At 35.9% G+C, this 22,621-nt stretch overlaps 1 protein-coding gene across 8 annotated transcripts in view; it reads right to left on the bottom strand.

Moving 5' to 3' along the window:
* The window catches only part of CCDC171 (coiled-coil domain containing 171), a 327,536-nt gene that overhangs the window by 261,586 nt on the left and 43,329 nt on the right, over positions 1-22,621 (bottom strand). For 7 of the 8 annotated variants that reach the window (XR_011492812.1, XM_070480539.1, XM_070480537.1 and 4 more), the window contains 2 exons: positions 14,636-14,782; positions 2,854-2,946 (listed from right to left, as the gene is read on the bottom strand). Coding sequence is in view for 7 of the 8 variants with exons in the window: in XM_070480539.1 (XP_070336640.1) it covers positions 2,854-2,946; positions 14,636-14,782 (240 nt within the window). In the remaining variant the exon portion in view is untranslated. The remainder of the gene's footprint in view (positions 1-2,853; positions 2,947-14,635; positions 14,783-22,621) is intronic. The other variant, XM_070480541.1, reaches the window with a different exon arrangement.

Here is a 22,621-nt window from a genome sequence, read left to right as displayed (position 1 = left end):
AATCACAGCAGGATCCTCTATGACCCACATCCCAGAATTTTAGAAATAAAAGCAAAAATAAACAAATGGGACCTAACGAAACTTAAAAGCTTTTGCACAACAAAGGAAACTACAAGCAAGGTGAAAAGACAGCCCTCAGATTGGGAGAAAATAATAGCAAACGAAGCAACAGACAAAGGATTAATCTCAAAAATATACAAGCAACTCCTCCAGCTCAACTCCAGAAAAATAAATGACCCAATCAAAAAATGGTCCAAAGAACTAAACAGACATTTCTCCAAGACATACAGATGGCTAACAAACACATGAAAAGATGCTCAACATCACTCATTATCAGAGAAATGCAAATCAAAACCACCATGAGGTACCATTACACGCCAGTCAGGATGGCTGCTATCCAAAAGTCTACAAGCAATAAATGCTGGGGAGGGTGTGGAGAAAAGGGAACTCTCTTACACTGTTGGTGGGAATGCAAATTAGTACAGCCACTATGGAAAACAGTGTGATTTCTTAAAAAGCTGGAAATAGAACTGCCATATGACCCAGCAATCCCACTTCTGGGCATACACACCGAGGAAACCAGATCTGAAAGAGACACGTGCACCCCAATGTTCATCGCAGCACTGTTTATAATAGCCAGGACATGGAAACAAGGCTACGGTTTTTCCATTGGTAATGTATGGATATGAAAGTTGGACTATAAAGAAAGCTGAGCCCCGAAGAATTGATGCTTTTGAACTGTGGTGTTGGAGAAGACTCTTGAGAGTCCCTTAGACTGCAAGGAGATCCAACCGGTCCATCCTGAAGGAGATCAGTCCTGGGTGTTCATTGGAAGGACTGATGCTGAAGCTGAAACTCCAACACTTTGGCCAACTGATGTGAAGAACTGACTCATTGGAAAAGACCCTGATGTTGGATAAAACTGAAGGCAGGGGGAGAAGGGGACGACAGAGGATGAGATGGTTGGATGGCATCACCAACTCGATGGACATGTATTTGAGCAAGCTCTGAGAGTTGCTGATGGACAGGGAAGCCTGGCGTGCTGCAGTCCATGGGGTCACAAAGAGTTGGACACAACTGAGCAACTGAACTGACTGATGTCTAAATTCAGTGTTTATAAGTAAAATAACAGGTCTAGAAAATATTTCTTCTACCTACATTGGTATGTTCTTTCAGAAAGCATGTACATTCGATCACAAATGATAAACCAATCCAACTGAAAGTAGACAAACAATTGAGTCAGCTCTTTCAAATCTGCTTTCTCATTTTTATGACATAATATCTAAACAAATTTAATAACAGAGTACTTCAAGCATATTTTTAACTACAGTTTATGATAAGATGGTGATTAATTACAACAACTTAGTTGTCTCATTTGCTTTTAAACTAGTCTGAAATTGAATTTTACTGGGTATACCTCAATGAAAACACTTGTGAACATTTAGAAATATATGATTCAAATATACATTTTTGGCTTTTTTCTAAGCTATATTACTGAGTATCAAATATCAACTTTTAACTATATGAGTGAAAATATACATGTAACAATTTTCATTATCATAGCTAATAACTATATATAACTGGTTATACAACTATTATGAAAAACTTAAATTTGAATTCAATTTCTTACATGAATTAACTTCAGCCTTATTGCTTATTAATGCTATTTTGAGGAATCCAATAATTTTTTTCTAAACATTAAGCTTAAAACTTACATAAATTTGCTTTACATACAGGTACACTCAAATATATGTGCCTGAGAATTTTGTGAGTAAAAGGCATTTCATTAAAGTAAAAAAAAGATTATAAAATTCTTATGAAATTAGTTGCATCTCATGTTAAGACATGTTTAAATACTAAGATAAAACTCTGCAAATCCTATTAATTAAATTTTAATACAGGGGAAAGTCCAAGTCTTTTTTTAAAATCCAAATTAAATGATGGAACTTGGGACTTTTTAAAAATTTATTTTTATGTGGAACTAATTTTAAAGTCTTTATTGAATTTGTTACAATATTGCTTCTATTTTATGTTTTAGTTTTTTGGCCATGAGGCATGTGGGATCTTAGGTCCCCTACCAAGGACTGAACCCGAACATCCCGAGTTGAAAAGGAAAGAAACATCCAGGAAAGTCCCCAGAACTTCAACTTAATGCAACTTTACATAAAACTATTTACAACAAAGGCCGCAGATAAGACTTAGTCCATGGCAGTAGTTTGCCAACCTGCAGCTAAAATGCCTTTACTCATCTTCCAAGTTCCTTCTCGTTCTCTAAGGCCTAGGGAAAAGGACACTTTCCTTAAGATGCCTTCAATCAATTCTCCTCCCAGATTCACGCCTTCTTTTTATTATGCTCCCATAGTACTACAGTATTTCATATTTCTACCTTTATATCAAAACAGAGGTACATAGGATCTCTGGTAATGAAATGTTTAAGTCCCAAAAGCAGCTCATTCACCTTTATACCTTCAGCTCTCAATATAAAAGTGCGTATTTTTAAATGGTTTCAAAAAGAAATCATGCCTTGACTGTTGATAAAAAGGACATTCTTATGAGCAAATCTTCCTGTAACAGGCCAGATGGCAAACATATGAGACTTTGCAGACTGTGAGGTCTCTGTTGCAACCACTCCACTCTGCCAATGCAGCACAAAAGCCACCACGCACAAGATAAAACTTCACAAGCACACGTCGTGGGTGAGATTCAGTCTGTGGGGTGGAGAGTGCCAGTTCCTCCCTAATAAAGACTACCATCAACTATCTAGTAAACAGAAAAACATGGGTCTTATCTGAACATAATGCTGTTTTTCCTAGCTTAATAAGATCCACACAAAAAATGTTGTTTACATTGTACCTGAATAATCTCAGAATTAAATTTCGATTCCAAATGTGCTGCTCTTTCTGCTTCAATATTTTCTTCTAATTTCCTCACTCTCAGAGTAGTTGCCTGAAAACATTAAAAGTTTAAATTCATAAACATTGGTGTTTAAATTGAATAGCGGCCACTACATTGTAATTAACACTTTAGATTACTATAGCCTCATTTTTTTATTTGCAAGAGTGTAAAAGTCATACTGTGAAAATCATGCTCAGGAAGAATGCTCCAGAGCTTGCCTTCTTTTTCTTCACTAAATAATACTTTACATATAATAAATTACACACACACACAAAAAATAAATTACACATAATGAAAGTGTAGAACTTGGTAAGTTTTGTGTATATACATTAATGTGTATATGTATACACACACACACACACAAAATCATTGCCATAATCAAGACAGAAAAATACTTCCATCAGCCCTAAAAAATTCCTTGTGTCCCTTGGTAATCTCTTCATCCATGCCCTCGCTACCTTACCCACATCCTCAAGTGACCAATGACCTGCTTTTAGTCACTACAGATCATTTCCTGTTTTCCAGAATTCAATATAAATTGAATCATAGAGTGCACACTCTTTATTGTCTGGCTTCTTTCTTCTCACAAAATTATTCATTTCATCCACGTGGTTGCACATATTAACAGTTCACCTTCTGTTGTTAAAGTGTTCCACTGTGTTGATACATCACATCTGGTTTCTCAGTTCACCAACTGATGGACATTTGAACTGTTTCCAGTTTGGGCTGTACAAACCAACCTGCTATGAATATTTGTGTATAAATCTTTATCTTTTGTTTCTCTGGGGTCAATAGTGAGGGACAGAATGACTGGGTCAGATGGTAGGTGTACATTAATGTTTTATGAAACTGCCAAACTGTTTTGCAAATTGTTTCTAATTTCACCAACACTTGACCATGGTGGCATGGTATTCTTTTGAGTTATCTGGGGGTCAAGGTTAGACATTCAAATAGGAACATAATGGTACCTCATTTTAGTCTCAATTTTTATTTTCCTAATAACTAATGACACTGAGCATCTTTCTATATGTTTACTTACCATCTGTACATCTTCTCTGGTGAAGTTTCTGCTTAAATCTTTTCCTCATTTTTTAATTGGGTTGTTTTTTCTCTTATTGAATTTTGTGAATTTATCATATAATCTGGATACATGTCATTTGTTGGATATGTGATTTGCAAACATTTACTCTCAAATATTGTCTACAGCTTGTCTTTTTATTCCTTAATATCAGTGTCTTTCACATAAAAGTTTTCATTGTGACAAAGTCTAATTTATTAGTTAGGGCCGTGAGACTAGGCTATGGGGCCACCATGCTGCACATGTCTCAGGATGATACTAGTAAAGAAGAGCCACACCTAGGATTCTGTCAAATATAGACAGTTCATCAGTGACAGAGAAAGACACTACTAATTTAATTTCCTTTCTTAGATAAAATTTGGGCTAGAAATGTCTCTATTCATTATACTTACTCTATCATTTAGCCTTAGCTGAAGGTTTTTTTAATGCTCGGCTTGATTAATTTGATTTTTCCTCTTCTCTCCTGTCTTTTCTTTTTCTGCATATAGACAGAGCTGGTAATATATCACAACCAGAAAGGACATACATAAAAATAGAATAATCTAAAAACTAATCAAGCAGTCTGTGGAGAAGAAACGAATATACTTTTCTTTGAGCAAAGCACATTCCCATAATGTCTGCTACAGTTCAGAATCTAAACACAAAAAGGTGAAAAAAAAAAAAAAACCCAGGTGCCCATCAACTGATGAATGGATAAATGAAACATGCTATATCCACACAATGGAATATCATTTGGCCATTAAAAGGGAACTACATACCAACACATGCCACAACAGAGATTAACCTTGATAACATACGTTAAGTGAAAGATAACCAGATACAAAAAACTATATATTAAATAACATCATTTATATGAAATGGCCGGAATAGGCAAACCAGGCAAATCCACAGAGACAGAAAGTTGTTTCCAGTAGCTGGGGAGATGGGAAGGGAGGAATGAGCAACAACTGCTAATGGGCATAAAGTTTCTTATTGGATAAGGATGTTCCGGAGCCAGACAGCAGTAATGGTTCCATAACCCTGAGGGCATACCTTAAAAGGTGTAGTCAATGGTACATAAATTATACTTCAATAAAAAAATAAAAAGAATCCTTAAGTGCAAGAACTAATGACATTTCAAAGAAGTGACAGCCGTCTATATACAGCTTCTTGATTTCTGTTAAAGAGTTCCTCTCAACGCTGGCTTTGAATCCTTAGAACAAGGGTTCCCCATTGCTTGCTGGTATAAAGCATGGTATATACTAGAGCAGAACGATTCTTATGGTTAGACAGATTAAAATCAGTATTACCCTAGGTTGGGCCAACACTAGTAAAATAAATTTTCTTTCAGTGTAATGCCACAAGATGAAGTTCCTCTCCTTGAAGAACTAAGTCAACTTTCTCAATATTCAAAATAGTTGTGTTAGGTTCTGCAGGCCAGAAGTCTAACTAGTGTCAAGGAAACAATCCACAGACATTGAGAATAAAGATTAAAGCACGTGAAAAGCTAACAGACGGCAAACAGAAGAAACCAGTCTAATAATATTAAAATACTCTTTCACACCCAAGCGGCATCCACATAATTTAATCAAGTGTTATATTTTATTAAAATACAGACTATTCAGTGTTTCCACGACAAGAGTCAACAATATAAGTCTTCATTTTTCATGTACTATTGTCATATGAATTTATCTGATTTTACCCCAAAAGTCAATTGGAGAAGGCAGTGGCAACCCACTCCAGTATTCTTCCCTGGAGAATCCCATGGACAGAGGAGCCTGGCGAGGCACAGTCCATGGGGTCGCAAAGAGCTGGACACGACTGAGCGACTGAACTGAAACCAAAATCAAACAGGTTGAAATTATAAACCAAAGATCACATTTCATACTTTCCTATTTTAAATGAAACGCACAGAAGAAAAATTTATAAACTGTTTATTATTACTAAAGCAATCAGTAAAGACAGCAAAAAAACTTCATATCTTTAAACAAATTTCTCAAAGAGTGCATTTTGTTGATAAACATAATTAAATCGTTAGTCGCTCAGTCATGTCTGACTCTCTGCGAGTCCATGGACTGTAGCCTGCCAGCCTCCTCTATCCAATGAATTCTCCAGGCAAGAATACTGGGGTGGGTAGCCATTCCCTTCTAACAAAATTTTTTTTTTTTAATCTTCTAGTCTGGTGAATTAATTCTTATATCCAGCAGAGGGTGCTAGAGGAACATCAACTTGCTGTTCACAAATATTTTTCTCCAGTATCAACCTACAGAACTAACATTAACAATCATAATCTGACTCTCTATTAGTCTCCCATCACAATATAATCAGAAAAGCAAGAGCAGAAAGCATAAGAGAATTCAGATCAAAGTACAAAATCCAACACAAACTCATAGACACCACCGGCAAACTTAACTATATAGAAGTTTGCTTGTAATACAAAGATTATACTATGTACTGTCTGTTTCCTAATACTATGAACATCGGAGTTCTTTATGTGACAAAAAATAATCACATATTTTATCATTTATTAGCTAGTTGTCACATCCTTTCTGACTTCAATATACTGCCAGGAGATTTTTATTCCAGTAAATTCTACTGTTCATTGTACCCATTTTTTTTTATTTTATGATTTATATCTCATTAATTACAATAAACCCAATTAGATAATCTGCTCCACTTAAGAAAAGTGAGTGTTCATTCTTTGAAGAAGGTAACATACACAGAAAACGTTATTCTATCGTAACACAGGACATGAGCCAGTTCCAGTTCAGCAGCAGAACTAACCAAACACATCCAGTCCATATTTGTTCTCCACATCACATCCGCTCCCATGGCTTCCACAGGCCTGCTCCAGAGTTTCACAAAAGTTATGAAAACATGCATACAATGAATTTTCTGAGACTGGGCAAAAACAGTTCCTACTATTATACATTCTTGCCTCCTCAAGTATACCCAGTCTTGAGGATTATACATGAACTTAAAGGGATCAGTCAAGCAGAAAAACCTTCATATATGACATGAAGTCTACTAAAATGGACATCAAGAAAAAGGGAGGAAATACCACACAAGTACCCGCTAATCAGAGATTTTTCAGTAGTGTGCCATACAGTACTGTTTCCAAAAAACAGCTGCACAAAATTTACCCCAGAATGTCAATAGCTGTGTAAATAGAAAGTGGTTGTTTATTTAACTTTTGTTTCACATTTTATCACCTGATATTTTCTATTAATGAATACTTCTAGAAGTAACCAATCAATAATAATCCATCTTCAAGAAGATGATTCCAATGGGCTGATTAATTCTATAATGGTTACTTTAAAGGTAAGTATATATATTTTAGTGGTTGTAAATAATATATGTGTGTTAACAATTAACTATAATACTACCTGTGTGGGGGAAATCAAGAGTAGTTACTATACTTGGAGTTCTTACACTGAGGATCTCAAAGTATTTTACATTATCAAAAAAGATACCTTGAAAAGCCAAAATCTCTAAGGAACAGAATTTACGAGCCATAAATTCTGATCGGCAGGGTAATAAATTAATTTAGCATCTTTAAAATCATCTTTACTTTAAAATTTCCGGTTTTAAAATCCATTATGAACATAGATACAAAAATGTATAATACTTATAAGCACGATAGTATAACCCAGGTGATTTCATTACTTATCATTTATAGTTGGTAATCAACACAAATAAGTTTAAAAACCATTGCTACAAACACATGATGCCTTGAAAAAGATGATTCATATCAGGTTATTTTCATGGACAATACGAAAGGTGAGATCCATTTTCTTTTCCTTTTTCACTTGAGTATAGTATACGTGTAAAGGAAAAAGCTACACTCTACCCTTCTTTATTTTACCATAATATAGAATATGACTGACAGGAGCAATTCAGAATTTATTTGCAAACACTGTTCTCTCTCCTCTATAATCTTCATGAGATTCTTCAGTTCTCTCAGAATTAGGTTTGCATCTTCTCTTTTCTCTTTTCTTATTGAGTTAAGCTTATTTCCCATGATAAAAAAAAAAAAAAAAACTCCCCTAGTTGTAAAGAGGTTTATAAAAGCTGCGGATATTTCTTTTTCCAGTTCCCTTTTCCCTTGGTTCTCTGGTACCCAGCACCACATTCAGAAAATTGGATTGGGAGTTTGTTTTGTTTTGTTTTTTTAATCTAAGAAACCATTGATCCACGTTAAGATGATTAAGCCACATATATATAAACTTCTTTAGCCAAGGCACATTAAAAAATCACCTTTAAAAAAAAAAATCACCTTTTCATGAAATGTAACTGCTAAAGCATCAATAAAATTTAAATCATTTATTAGGGCAAATGTCTAGTTGATTTAGTTTGCTATTACTAACATTAAATAATGTGCTCTGTTAAATTAAAATTTTAACAATTTTGCTCTTTACTATTATTTGATTTTATATTAATCCTGATTTAAAAATAACACTGATTCAGTTCAGTTCAGTTCAGTTGCTCAGTCGTGTCTGACTCTTAGTGACCCCATGAACTGCAGTACTCCAGGCCTCCCTGTCCATCACCAACTCCCGAAGTCCACCCAAACCATGATATGATTATCACTTTAGTTCAGTCGCTCAGTCATGTCCAACTCTTTGCAACTCCATGGACTGTAGCACGCCAGGCTTCCCTGTCCATCACCAACTCCCAGAGCTTGCTCAAACTCATGTCATTGAGTTGGTGATGCCATCCAACCATTTCATCCTCTGTCATCCCCTTCTCTTCCTGCCTTCAATCTTTCCCAGCATCAGGGTCTTCTCCAATGAGTCGGTTTTTCACATCAGGTGGCCAAAGGATTGGAATTTCAGCTTCAGCATCAGTCCTTCCAATGAATATTCAGGACTGATTTCCTTTAGGATTGACTGGTTTGATCTCCCTGCAGTCCGAGGGACTCTCAAGAGTCTTCTCCAACACCACAGTTCAAAAGCATCAATTCTTCGGCGCTCAGCTTGCTTTATGGTCCAACTCTCACATCCATACATGACTACAAGAAAAACCACAGCTTTGACTAGATGGACTTTTGTCGGTAAAGTAACATCTCTGCTTTTTAATGTGCTGTCTAGGTTGGTCATAGCTTTTCTTCCAAGGAGCAAGCATCTTTTAATTTCATAGCCACGGTCACCATCTGCAGTGATTTTGGAGCCCAAAAAAATAAAGTCTCTCACTGTTTCCACTGTTTCCCCATCTATTTGCCATGAAGTGATAGGACCAGATGCCATGATCTTAGTTTTCTGACTGTTGAGTTTTAAGCCAGCTTTTCACTCTCCTCTTTCCCTCATTAGCCTCCAACTAATAAAAATAAATGAAAAAAAAAAAGAATAGTTATGTAGTGTGTGTGTTTGCATAGCTTTGTTTTCAGAACATACTAGAAAAAAAAAAAGAGGCTCTTTAGTGCTTCACTTTCTGCCATAAGGGTGGTGTCATCTGCATATCTGAAGTTACTGATATTTCTCCCAGTAATCTCGATTCCAGCTTGTGCTTCATCCAGCCTGGCATTTTGCAAGATGTACTCTGCAAAGAAGTTAAGTAAGCAGGGTGACAATATACAGCCTTGATGCACTCCCTTCCCAATTTGGAACCAGTCTGTTCCATGTCCAGTTCTAACTGTTGCTTCCTGACCTGCATACAGGTCTCTCAAGAGGCAGGTCAGGTGGTCTGATTCCCATCTCTTTAAGAATTTTCCACAGTTTGTTGTGATCCACACAGTCAAAGGCTTTGGCATCATCAATAAAGCAAAAGTGGTGTTTATCTGGAACTCTTGTTTTTTCGATGATCCAGCTGATGTTGGCAATTTGATCTCTGTGTTGTACCTTGAATTACTAGTTCTTAATGACTGTGCACGTGTGCTCACCCACACAGTCATAACAGAATGTAAAACTAGCATAAACTGCTCTCTAGAAATTTAACTTCTCCTTCATTATATCATCTTCTTGTCAAACAGCCAATATAAAATACATTCACTTAAATATAAAGCAGAAATCTGTAAGGTGTCTAAACATGAAGAAGCATAGATAAGTGAGAGGACTACACTTGCTCACTTTGTTGCTGTTCAGTCATCAGTCACGTCTGACTCCTTGTGACCCCACAGACTGCAGCGCGCCAGGCTTCCCTGTCCTTCACTATCTCCCAGAGTTTGCTCAAACTCATGTCCATTGAGTCAGTGATGCCATTCAACCATCTCATCCTCTGTCACCCTTTTATCCTCTTGCTCTCAATTTTTCCCATCATCAGGGTCTTTTCCAATAAGCTGGCTCTTTGAATCAGTTGTTGAAAGTTTTGGAGCTTCAGCTTGAGCATCAGTCCTTCCTAAGAACATTCAGGGTTGATTTCCTTTAGGACTGACTGGTTTGACCTCCTTGCTGTCCAAGGGACTCTCAAGAGTCTTCTCCAGCCCTATAGTTCAAAAGTGTCAATCTTCAGCACTCAGCCTTTTTTATGGTCTGACTCCCTCATCCATAAATGACTACTGGAAAAACCATAGCTCTGACTATATGGACCTTTGGTGGCAAAGTCCATTTAGAGAATTCTTAAAAATAGAATAAAAATAGAGACTCTTTGGACACCCTCAAAGCTTCAAATTCTCCAAAAGCACAGACCTGGGATTATCAAAAGTATCCACAGAGTAGCTAAGAAAAATCTCAATGTAAAACTAGCCTAAAACAGTTTTATGTTTATAACATTAATCAATTTAAAAATAAGACATTGGGGCAAGTAAGCATTTTACAAGAAAAAAATCAATTCTGAGTTATCCAAAAACAAATCCTAAAGGTTAGGCATTAGACATTTTCTCAATTGAGTCAAAACTGACTTATCAAGAACCTTATCCACAAAAATCACTGTTACCTAGCACTTCTTCATACCTAGAGGCAATTAAAATGTTTTTAGTGATGATCATAGACTTTAATAGCATCCTAAAGTGACTTCTAAATGATTTTTTTAATTCTAAGTATATTTAGAACTTTAACCCTGTTCTAATTCTTTTCTAATAGGCTATCTACAAACACATATAAAAAATGATAATATAAAGTATGATTATACATTCTGAGTCTTCTGCCTCAAAAAAAATTTTCAGCACAAAAAACAAGCTAAAAATATTACTTAAAATATAATCTCACTTTCAATTTTTTTTCTTTAGCCTTATATAAAATAAGACCACATGTGGTAAGAGTATGAGTAATTTATCTTTGCCAAGTTCATATTTGGCATTGCTATTGAGAGTTCCTTATTATTAATAAGGAACCTATACCCCATTTTCTTATTATTAACATCTTACAATCATAGAGCATAAATAACTTATTAAAATGTATAACGGGCCCGACCCTCAGCTCCAGCACACCGGGACTTGGCACTCCTCGAGAGGAAGGGGTGAAAGAGTTTGTTTTGCAGGCGAGACGGGACCTCGGCGCCCAGACAATGCTCCCACACAATGCTCCCACTGCAACTCTGCCACAGCTGGCTGTTCTTTTTCTTCAGTTTCCCTGTCGCTGCCCCGGGGCACTAAAGAGCTCTGATGTCTGGACTGAAAAAACGGAGGGCTTACCTGCGAGCATGGGGGGGGGCGGTCCACTACTGGCTGGAAGTTGGTGCCGGTCCCAATTTTTTTTTTATTGTATAATGGACCTGAATAGACATTTCCCCGATGATATACAAATGACCAATAAGCACATGAAATGATATTCAACATCATTAGTGATCAGAGAAATGCAAAGCAAAACCACAAGATACCATTATACATCCGCTAAAGTGGTTATAGTTGGAAATAATGATAATAGCAAGTGTTGGTGAGCGTCAGAAGACACTGGAACCCTCATAGATTGCTGGTGGAAATGAAAAACAGTACTCTCACTGTGTAAAACAGTCTGATAGTTTCCCAAAATTTAAAAATAGTGTTATCGTGTCACCCAGCAGTTGCACTCCAAGGTGCAACTAAAAACTAAAGACACGTCCACACAAAACACTGTACACAGATGTCCATAAAGGCATTATTCATAATAGTCAAGAAGTGAAAACAACATGAATGTCTATCTCCTGATGAAAGGAAACACAAAATGTGATCTTATATCTATATAGTAATAGAGAGGAATGAAGTGCTGATATGTGATACAACATGGATGAATCCTAAAAACATCGTGCTAAGTGAAAACACTTACAGAAGACCATATATTATATGATTCTATTAATATGAAATGTCCAGAACAGGCTATAGAACCAGAAGTAAATTAATGTCTTTTTAGGATGAGAGGTTGGGAGAAGAGGAGAATGAGAACAGACAAATATATAGAAACAGATTAATGTCTTTTTAGGGATGAGAGGATAGGGAAGAAGACAGTGATAGCTCTTGGGTGTGGAGTTTCTTACTGACGTGATGAAAACACACTCAAATAAATTGTAGTGATAGTTGTACAGCTCTGTGAATATACTAAAAACCACTGAATTGTACACTATAAACGGGCGAATTTGTAGCATGCAAATTATCTCAACAAAGTTTTTAATATCGTCAGTATGAAAAATTTAACCTCCAGGCATCCACCTCCCCACCTTAACTAGCCCTACAACTACACCTCTCTAACCACTACAGAAACTCACAAACTGGAGGTTTATTACCTGGAAAATGTCAATCTGAACCCAGGTTGGACATGGAGAGACACGAGGTGGGCAGATCAGGAGTAGGAGAGCTGGTACACAAGAGGGAAACCAAGGGAAATTCTGTACACTGAAAAGAATGATACACAGATTTTTCCTCCATTTCCTTCTTCCATTTAATAACCACCAAAGAGGAAACTGGCAGATCACTCCTTGTAGAAACTCAAGAAACAAAGAGAAAGCACCTACAGACTGTAACATTTCCCCAGTTGCCAACGGAAGATTCAGCACATCTCCTCTCTCTACAGTAAGGTTTCCCCAAGACCAATACTTGATTGTGAGTGCTAAATGGATGTCTCCAAATGGATGTCTAACGGGCATGCCCAATTTAACGTTGCCTAAAACAAAACTCCGCGCCTTTCCCAAATTTACTCCACTTGCATCCTTGACCATGTTGAGTAAACAGCAGCATCATTCCCCAAAGGCTCAAGCCAAAATCTTTGGCATTATCCTTTATTCCCTTTCTTTTTCTCTCACAAGCCAGGTCCAGTGAGTCTGCAAACCCTACTGGTTCTGTCTTCTAAAAACACATACAAAATCTGACCACCTCCTCTACCACTACTTTGGTCTAAAACACCACGATCTCTGATTATTTCAATAGTTTCCTAAGTGGCCTCTTACAATCTGTCTTCCAAAGAGTATACAGAACAAATCAGAGGGGACATGTCACTCCTCTCCTCAAAACTGCCCAACATCTTTACATCTCAGAAAGAAAGCCAAAGTTATTACAAAATTCCAAAAGACCTTCAAGACTGTATAATATCTACCTACCATTCAATATATCCTACTAATCTCCTCTCTTGTTCAATACATTTCAACCACAATGGCCTACTTGCTGTTCCTCAAACTTTTCAAGCACATTCACATCTCGTGGCCTTTATACTTTCTATTCCTGTGTCTCCTGCATTGGCAGGCAGATTCTTTACCACTAAGCCAACAGGGAGGCCCTGCACTGAATTTTTTACTGGAACTGCTTTAACCCATAATAATAATGTAGGGAGGATTCATATCAGTACACCGTTAAGTGTTTCCAAAATGTTTCACCATTCTCTCTTAAGACTCTCAGTTACAATTCATAATTTTAATGTACTTGTTGTTAGCTGTATTCCTATTTTGTCATTGTAACAAAAACATTTATAGTATCTTATTCTCTGATTATTGCTGGTATGTAAGATGTAAACATAATTATTATATATTATTTTCTTCTTGACCTTCTTATTGAATGTTCTTACTGGCATCAATAATTTCAAAGTTGATTTTCTTGACCATTTAGGGTTATTACCATGTTATCTGAAAATAATAAGAATCATACCTCTTTCTTTCCAAAAATTATAATTCCTATCATTGTTCTTATTTTTATATATTTTTGGCTAAAATTCTTGGCACAATGTTAAATGACAGAAGTGAGTTTAACAAGAGCACCTTCAGCATTTTATCATTACATACTCTTAATAAATGTTTATTTACCTTATAAAAACTATAAATTATGTTTAAGAGTTCTTTATCGATTGAAATAATTTCCCACAAAGAAAAAGAAAATCCTTTTTTAAAATTAACTAATAAGTTAGATATCTCTCAAGATTAAAGGGTTATCACAGTATCATTTACTCATAAAAATCACATTTTTTTATTCTTAAATTGATGCTTCTTTCCCATCTAAAGTCTAACTTGAAAAGCATTTCACAAAACTAAGCAGCTACACAGGATTCAAACACTCAAAATTAGAAATTAATATTAGGTGTACAAAATCTTTTCCTGTGTTGCTTCCCCAACCCTGTAATGTAAACAGTTACATCCTAACCTTCCAAATATTTCAGGACAATTGTTTTAAATGAGTATTTTTTAATTAGGAGCAAAATAAAATGTATTCAGATACAAAAGTTTTTAAGGAAGCCAATATTCAATATAAATAAATGTCAAAATACTATATTTTATTGCAGAGAAAAACTTTCTCTGACCTTAAATTACTAACTGGACAACATATATATGCTATAAAAAAATGAAAAAATATACCTCAAACTCTTTTCTAAGACGTTCCTCTCGTTGAGTACTAAACTCAAGTTCACTTGTTTGTCGTCGTAAAAGGTCAGAGCACTCCGTGTGTTCAGCTTCTAATTTTTCTACTTTCTTGTGCATATTTTGTACAGCATTATCTTGCTCCTAGAAAACAGTTCATTTCTGCATCATTAAAATTTGTAAGCCAACAATGACTAAAATTTAATGAGCAACTAAACCTGTACGTCAACCATCATAATAGGTTCATTTATATAAGCAAGAGAGGTCCAGATATCATTCAGTGATGTTTCAGAATATAAATGCTTTTTAAAAGCACTACTGGAGTTTTATAATTAATACACATTACAACTGAAAATGTATATAGCTTACTATAATGTTATGCTAGTTCAACTGACCTCTGAGAATATTTACATAAAGTTCAACTGTCATATACAAGGTTTTCCCTCCTCATTAAAATTTTATTTAAATATTTAGTAAAACAAATGTATGTTTCTCCTTTGTGTGATAAGCAATGATTAGCTTGAATACCTAATAATGACCCTTGAGAGATTTTTATGTGAGTTCATGCTTTCTATGCTTAGAGCTTTTAAAGTTGCAGCCACTAGATGGCTGTATTTCATTTTCTCTTCAGTTTTCAAGATTTTAAATCTCTGCTGTACTACTGAAAGAAAACAACATCAAAAAAAAAAAAAGAAAACGGCATCAAGTAGTTCTATTTAAATCTCTTACTCTTCTTTTCCAACTAACTCAGAAATCAGTTTAATTTTATAGAAGTTCAAATATAAAGTTAACACACATATCAAAGATATTTCCACAGTAACTAATCTAGATTCATCATTCTCACTTAAGGCCTTTGACAAAGTCCTGTTTTCCATTTTTCCCTCACCAGCATCATCTTATTTGGGAACATACACACATATATTACACACAAATATACATGTTTCCACATATTCCTAGCCACTCAAAAGTTGTCATCAGAGTCTGAGTGAGAATGTTGCAAGCACCAAATATAATTCTCTATAAAAGATTCTAAGTTTGGAAAGGACCCGGCAGCATAGTCCATAATCAAAGAGTGAAGAACAAAATTTAAATTCCTTCTCTTCACATTCCCTTATTTGTAATTACTATTCTATAAACTTTCATATTCATATGAACTCTTAAGAATTATTTTCTTCAGCTAATGGAAATTCCTTAATATACAGAAGTTCATCTACTTATACATTTTCAATAGTTAAGCTATCATAGATAAGAACAAAGCAAGAGTTTGCCAACACTGTCTACAACCAACAGAAGCACTCACAGTTTTTATCATGACTCTCCAGATTCAGAAACAAATGGTATGATGAATAGTGTTATGTAATCTGATTACATCATAATAGCACCTTCATATATGAAAGCATGTTTAAGACCATCAAGCATACACAAGTATCAGACACCATTATTCTATATGATAGGAACTTCTCCTTTAAGCAATCAATAGTATTAATTCAAATCCACTGTTAAATTACATGCCTTCTTCATTTACAGATACATAATCTCCAACTTTCAACCATCTACTTAAAACTATTGTGTATACAGTTATGAAGCTGGATAATAAAATTAGTACAGACACTAATAAAACCCAAGTGTAGTGGGAAATTCTCTAAAAATCAGTTAATGAGAATCTGCATCACTAACTATTAGGATAATACTTACTAGGGGCAATACACACCAAGGGAACAGTATCTGAAAAGAACAATAAACCAAATGTTATCGCAGCAGTTATAGTTAGCAGGAATTCAAATCACACACCAATTAGTAAGAACTTACATAATGAATGGAACTGATTACATTAAAATACATTGATAGTTTCCATGTTAGACCACTAATTTTTTATAAAGCTTTTATTTAATCAGTTTCACTATATTCAGTGGTAATTAAAAATTATGCCCTATATTATGAGTGAGATTGGCTATAAGACGTAGTAGTGTCAGATTATATTTGACTTATCAGTATACATAACTTATCTTTTATATACTTGTAGTTAAAGAAGGACGAAACCCTATAGCTTACAGAAAAAAGACTGGATTTAAATATAAATAAAGAGCAATTCACAAAGCTAATTACAAAGTAATACAAGTAACTTGAAATTAAAAAAGTCTATAACCAGGAAAACTTATCTCATAGTGGATGGCAGTTATTTCAAGCACTATTAAATCACGTAAAAGGTATTAAAATATTCCGGAAGTCTCACAGGATTTATTTATCAGATGACTTGTGATTCCCATTCTATCGATAAATAATATAGAAAGAATACAATCATTCCAAATACTACACTAATGGATGCCCATCATTCCATGTGAGTTTGAGTTTAATCCTATAAAAAAGAACTGGAAAATGAACTGCTGGTTAGGACTTTTACTTTATGAAGCTTGACTTATATTAAATATCACTTAACAGACAGCTTTCAAATAAAAGTCTTTCAAGATGTAGATGAAATTCTGACCTAAAAATCAGTTTTAATGCAGAAGTTGTCATCACTAATATTATGTGATAATTACTATACATTATTGGATGTAGAAATAAACATAGCTACACAGTTTTTTCTGAAAAAAAAAAATGTTTTCCTCAGTATAGTGTAGCTTTTAGGAATTCTATTCACATTCTATTCACATAATTATGTAAGAAACTTACATTACAGAATTAAGCTAACAGATTACATTAATTAAAATTACCTTGATTAGTTTCCTAATGTTAGACTCACTTGATATTTCTTATATAAATGCTTTTTATATTATATCTGCTTTTCTATTTTGCTATATTCAGTTGGCTAATTTTACATAATATTTTTGCACCTATATTCATGAGTGAGATTGGCTATAATTATCTTTTCTTGTATCCTTGTCAGTTTAGTGTCAGGATTATTAGTTTAGTATGTTATCACGATAACATACTTATCTTTCTTATTCTCTGGTAGAGTTTAAAGAAGACTGAAATTATTTGCTCCCTGAATGTTTCTTTCTGTTCACTGATGGAGCAATAAAAGCCTGGGATTTTGACAATGACTCAATCTAGTTTTCTGCTTCCTTCATCTTCGTAAGTCAGTTGGGGAAGGTAGGAGGGTTTTATCTGTTTCAAATATCCACCAGATAATCCTACAACAAAGATCATGGTTGAAAGAGCTAATACTGCAAAGCTTCCAATAAGTTTTTTAGTCCCTCACTCTTAAACACAAGAAAACGTGATATTTTTAAAATCCCCCAACATAAAAGATGAGTTCTAAATCAAATGGGAAGGACAGAAAGCATTCCCTGAGAGGAATATATACAAAGAGAAGGAAACCTCAGAATATCTTCAGAGAACATAAATAGTATCAGAAAGGCAGAATAAGAACCACCAAAAATTCTTTCCTCTATTAAACCTACAAGAACACTGGCGAGGACTTCCTTGGTGGTACAGTGGATAAGAATCTATCTGCCAGGGGATACTCTTTCTACGCCCTTCTGATGTCTATGTCAGAAGCTTTCTCAATCTCCTTTATACTTTAATAAAACTTTATTACACAAAAGCTCTGAGCGATCCAGCCTTGTCTCTGGCCCCGGATTGAATTCTTCTCCTCCGGAGGCCAAGAACCTCGGCGTCTTTGCGTGACTCAGAAACAACCTTTCATCCTGGGGGCTCGTCTGGGATCCTTCAGGACAAGGTGGGCCTGATAATCTATGTGAGCCTACTTATGCTGACTCCAAAAATCCTGAGTCTGCCATTTGACCCTCAAGACAATGCCTTCCTGTCCTGGGCTCACTCCTACACTGCATTCCACAATCGGTCTAACTGCTGGGTCTGTGGACCACTCCCTTCTTCATCCGTGGAAGGCTTCCCATGGTGGACATATCTACTTCAAGGAAAAGACTTTCTCCATGTCTGCAAATACCTTCAACAATCTCATGTGATGCCTCTTCTTAAACTGATGACATCTAACAACCCTAAAATGGACTGATGTAACTATGGACATAATGTGACTTTTCATTTTGATGACAATTTTGCCTTACATTTGTAACTGTGTAATGGGGTTTTCTAACTGTCTAAAAGCTTTTAATTTACAAATGGTTGTCTGAGCTCCTATGAGTGGCACAGCCTCCTCCAACTATTACTGGGGGCCCCTGGATCAGAGCCCCTCAATATGAGGGTTAGGAGAATATGTTGCCTTAACAATTTAGGGACCACGCCCCTAAACAGCAAGAAGTAGTTATAGAAAAAAAAACACCCCTTTCCTTTGGCAACATAATTCTCCTAGAATTGATAAGGTTGATAAGAAGTCTAGGGGTCCCCAGGGAGAGAGGGATCTGAAATATTCAAGGAGGAAGAAAGGACAAGGTTTTTTACTTTTTTCCCTCTACATTCCTTAGGATTATATAACAATATAATGTATCCTGCCTGAGGACAGTCTTTGGATTAAACCCTCTGGCTAATTCTGTTATCTTAAAACATAAATTATGGGAGTAGGTCTGGTCTTTACAAGGATGTATCCTGCCTGAGGACAATCTTTGGATTAAACCTTCTAGTCAACTCTGTTATCTTAAAATGTAAATTATGGGAGTAGATCTGGTGAGGTCTTTACAACCTCCAGACATTCTTGGATACATTGGAGGGTATATAACTCCATTGCTAACACTAGCAAAGGGGGTACTCTTTCTACGCCCTTCTGATGTCTATGTCAGAAGCTTTCTCAATCGCCTTTATACTTTAATAAAACTTTATTGCACACACACACACAAAAAAGACTCTCATCTGCCAATGCAGGAGACATGGGTTCAATCCCTAGTCTGGGAAGATCGCACATGCTGCAGGCAGCTAAGCTCATGCGCGACAACTACTGAGCCAACACTCTAGGGCCCGTGGGCCACAACTCCTGCAGCCTGTGTGCCTAGAGCCCATGCGCCACAACAAGAGAAGCCCCCGCAATAAGAACCCTGCACACCGCAACGAGAGAGTAGCCTCTGCTCCCCAAAATTGGAGAAAGACCGTGTGTAACAACAAAGACTCAGTACAGCCATAAATATAAATAAACTTAAAAAATTAAAAACAGAACACTGGCAAAAAATACCAAGATCAAATTTTTTCATAACTAGAAATTAACCAAAGGCTTACAATTAACCTAAGAAGCATTTTATCTAAATAAAATCATCTGAATCTCAGTAAGAACAGCAAGTTTTGGGGCATTTAAACTTGCTCTAATTCCACATTCCCTTCCCCCAACTCCTGATGGCCTTGAAAATCAATAGTCTTAATACAACAGCCAAGACATGGAAATAACCCTAATGTCTATCAGTGGATAAACAGATTTTTAAAATATGGTATATAGCAGACAGATGCATATGTGTATATATTACATATACAGTTGGCTCTGGAACAACATGGGTATGTGTTTGAACTGCATGAGTCCACTTATACATAATTTTTTTCAATAAATACTTTGGATAATTTTTTGGAGGTTTGTGACAATTTGAAAAACTTCACAAATTGCATAGCCTAGAAATATTAAAAAAAAATTAAGTTAGGCATGTCAAGAATGCATAAAACAGATGTAGGTTCTAGTCCATTTTATCATTTACCACTGTAAAATATACATAAATCTATTATTAAAAATTAAAATTTATCAAAACTTATGCACATACAGACTGTACATGGCCTCACAGTCCAAAGAAATGCAAACATACAGATTCAGTGTTATATCATAACTCCATAAGATTAACTGTAATCATAGTGTATGACTAATAATTTTGTATCCACCTCCTGTTGCATTGCTCAAGTGAGCTCAAATGTTACAAGTATCTGCTTAAAATGGGTGTAATGCTAGTCATCTCCACATGAGCAATTCATCTTTCCAGTAAGTTTCATATTGCAGCAAAAAGTGATTGATCAATGTCTCTCTCTCTCTCTCTCTCTCAGTTCTCACTTTTTCACTGTGTTTAGTGCAATACTGTAAATCCTGAATAACACCACGGGACCCATATAATGTACCACTACTGATGTTGGAAGTGCTCCCAAGAAGCAAAGAAAAATCATGACATAACAAGAAAAAGTTGAACTGCTTGATAGGCACCAAAGCTTCAGGTCTATAGCTGTGACTGCCTGCCATTTCAAGATAAATGAATCTAGTGCAGGGACCATTATAAAAGAAAAAGAAATCAGTGATGCCATGGCTGCAGCTACAAGAGCAGGTATGAAAACTTTGCACTTTTGGTGATATACCTTTTTTATCTTATACTGAAAAGGCAGCTTTTAGGTGGGTGCAGCATTGCTCTAAGGAAGCCATACCTATAGACTATAACATGATTAGACAAAAAGCAAAGTCACTATATGACTACTTAAAGCAAAAGGAAGGCAAAGGACCTAAAGCTGGAGAGTTTAATGCCAGCAAAGAATGGTTTGATAATTTTAAAAAGAGGTTTGGCTTTTAAAAAATGCAAAGATAACAGGAAAAGCAACTTCTGACAACTGAGAGGCAGCAGACAAGTTCCCAGATGCCTTTAAAAAAGTCACTGAGGACTAAGATATGGCACAAATGAACCTATCTACAAAACAGAAACAGACTCACAGACACAGACAACAGACTTGTTGTCAAGGAGGAGTGGGGAAAGTGAGGGATGGACCAGGAGTCTGGGGTTGCTAGATAGAAACTCTTACATTTAGAATGGATAAACAACATTTTATTACATAGCACAGGAAACCACTAATATATCCAATCTCCTAGGATAAACCATAATGGAAAAGAATATTTTTTAAAACATATATATATTTTTTAAATCACTTTTAAATCATTTTAAGTCACTTTGCTGTCCAGCAGAAATTAGCACAACATTGTAAATCAACTATAATTTAAAAAAAAAAAATCATTGAGGAGAAAGGATATCTGCCTGAACAGGATTGTAATGCAGACCAAAATGCCTCATTCTAGAAAAAATACATAAATGACATTTATTCATAAGGAAGAGAAGCAAGCATATAGGGTTTAAGACAGGAAGGGATAGACTAACTCTATTGTTCCATGCAAATGAAATTGGATTTATGATCAGTTCTGCCCTTATCTATAAAGCTGCTAACCCCTGAGCTGACAGTCCCTTGGTTGTACAAAAAGAAGGCCTAAACAACAACAATACGTTTTCTGGATTGGATCCATAGATGCTTTGTCCTTAAAGTCAGGAAATATCTTGCCAGTAAGTGACTGCCTTTTAAAGCTGTGTCCAACTCTTTGTGACTCCATAGACTGCAGCACACCAGGCCTCCTTGTCCATCAACACCTCCTGGCATTTACTCAAACTCATGTCCATTGAGTAGGTGATGCCACCCAACCATCTCATTCTCTGTTGTCCCCTTCTCCTCCAGCCTTCAATCTTTCCCAGCATCAGGGTCTTTCCCAAGGAGTCAGTTCTTTGCATCAGGTAGCCAAAGGACTGGAGTTTCAGCTTCAACATCAGTCCTTCCAATGAACACCCAGGACTGATTCCATTAGGATGGACTGGTTGGATCTCCTTGCAGTCCAAGGGACTCTCAAGAGTTTTCTCCAACATCACAGTTCAAAAGCATCAATTCTTTGTCGCTCAGCTTTCATGTAGTCCAACTCTCACATCCGTACATGACTACTGGAAATACCATAGCCTTCACTAGACAGACCTTTGTTGGTAAAGTAATGTCTCTGCTTTTTAATATGCTGTCTAGGTTGGTATTAACTTTTCTTCCAAGTAGTAATCATCTTTTAATTTCATGGCTGCAGTCACCATCTGCAGGGATTTTGGAGCCCCAAAAAATAAAAGTCTATCACTGTTTCCCCATTGATTTGCCATGAAGTGATGGGACCCAATGCCATGATCTTAGTTTTCTCAATGTGGAGAGATCTGACAGAATGTGGTCCACTGGAGAAGGGAATGGCAAACCACTTCAGTATTCTTGCCTTGAGAACCCCATGAACAGTATGAAAAGGCAAAAAGACAAGAAAGTGAAAGA

This window comes from Odocoileus virginianus, chromosome 18, assembly GCF_023699985.2.
Source record: "Odocoileus virginianus isolate 20LAN1187 ecotype Illinois chromosome 18, Ovbor_1.2, whole genome shotgun sequence".
In the NCBI taxonomy this organism is placed as follows: domain Eukaryota; kingdom Metazoa; phylum Chordata; class Mammalia; order Artiodactyla; family Cervidae; genus Odocoileus; species Odocoileus virginianus.
Note: the sequence above shows the minus strand (reverse complement) of the source record. Positions and strands in the feature narration are given on the sequence as shown.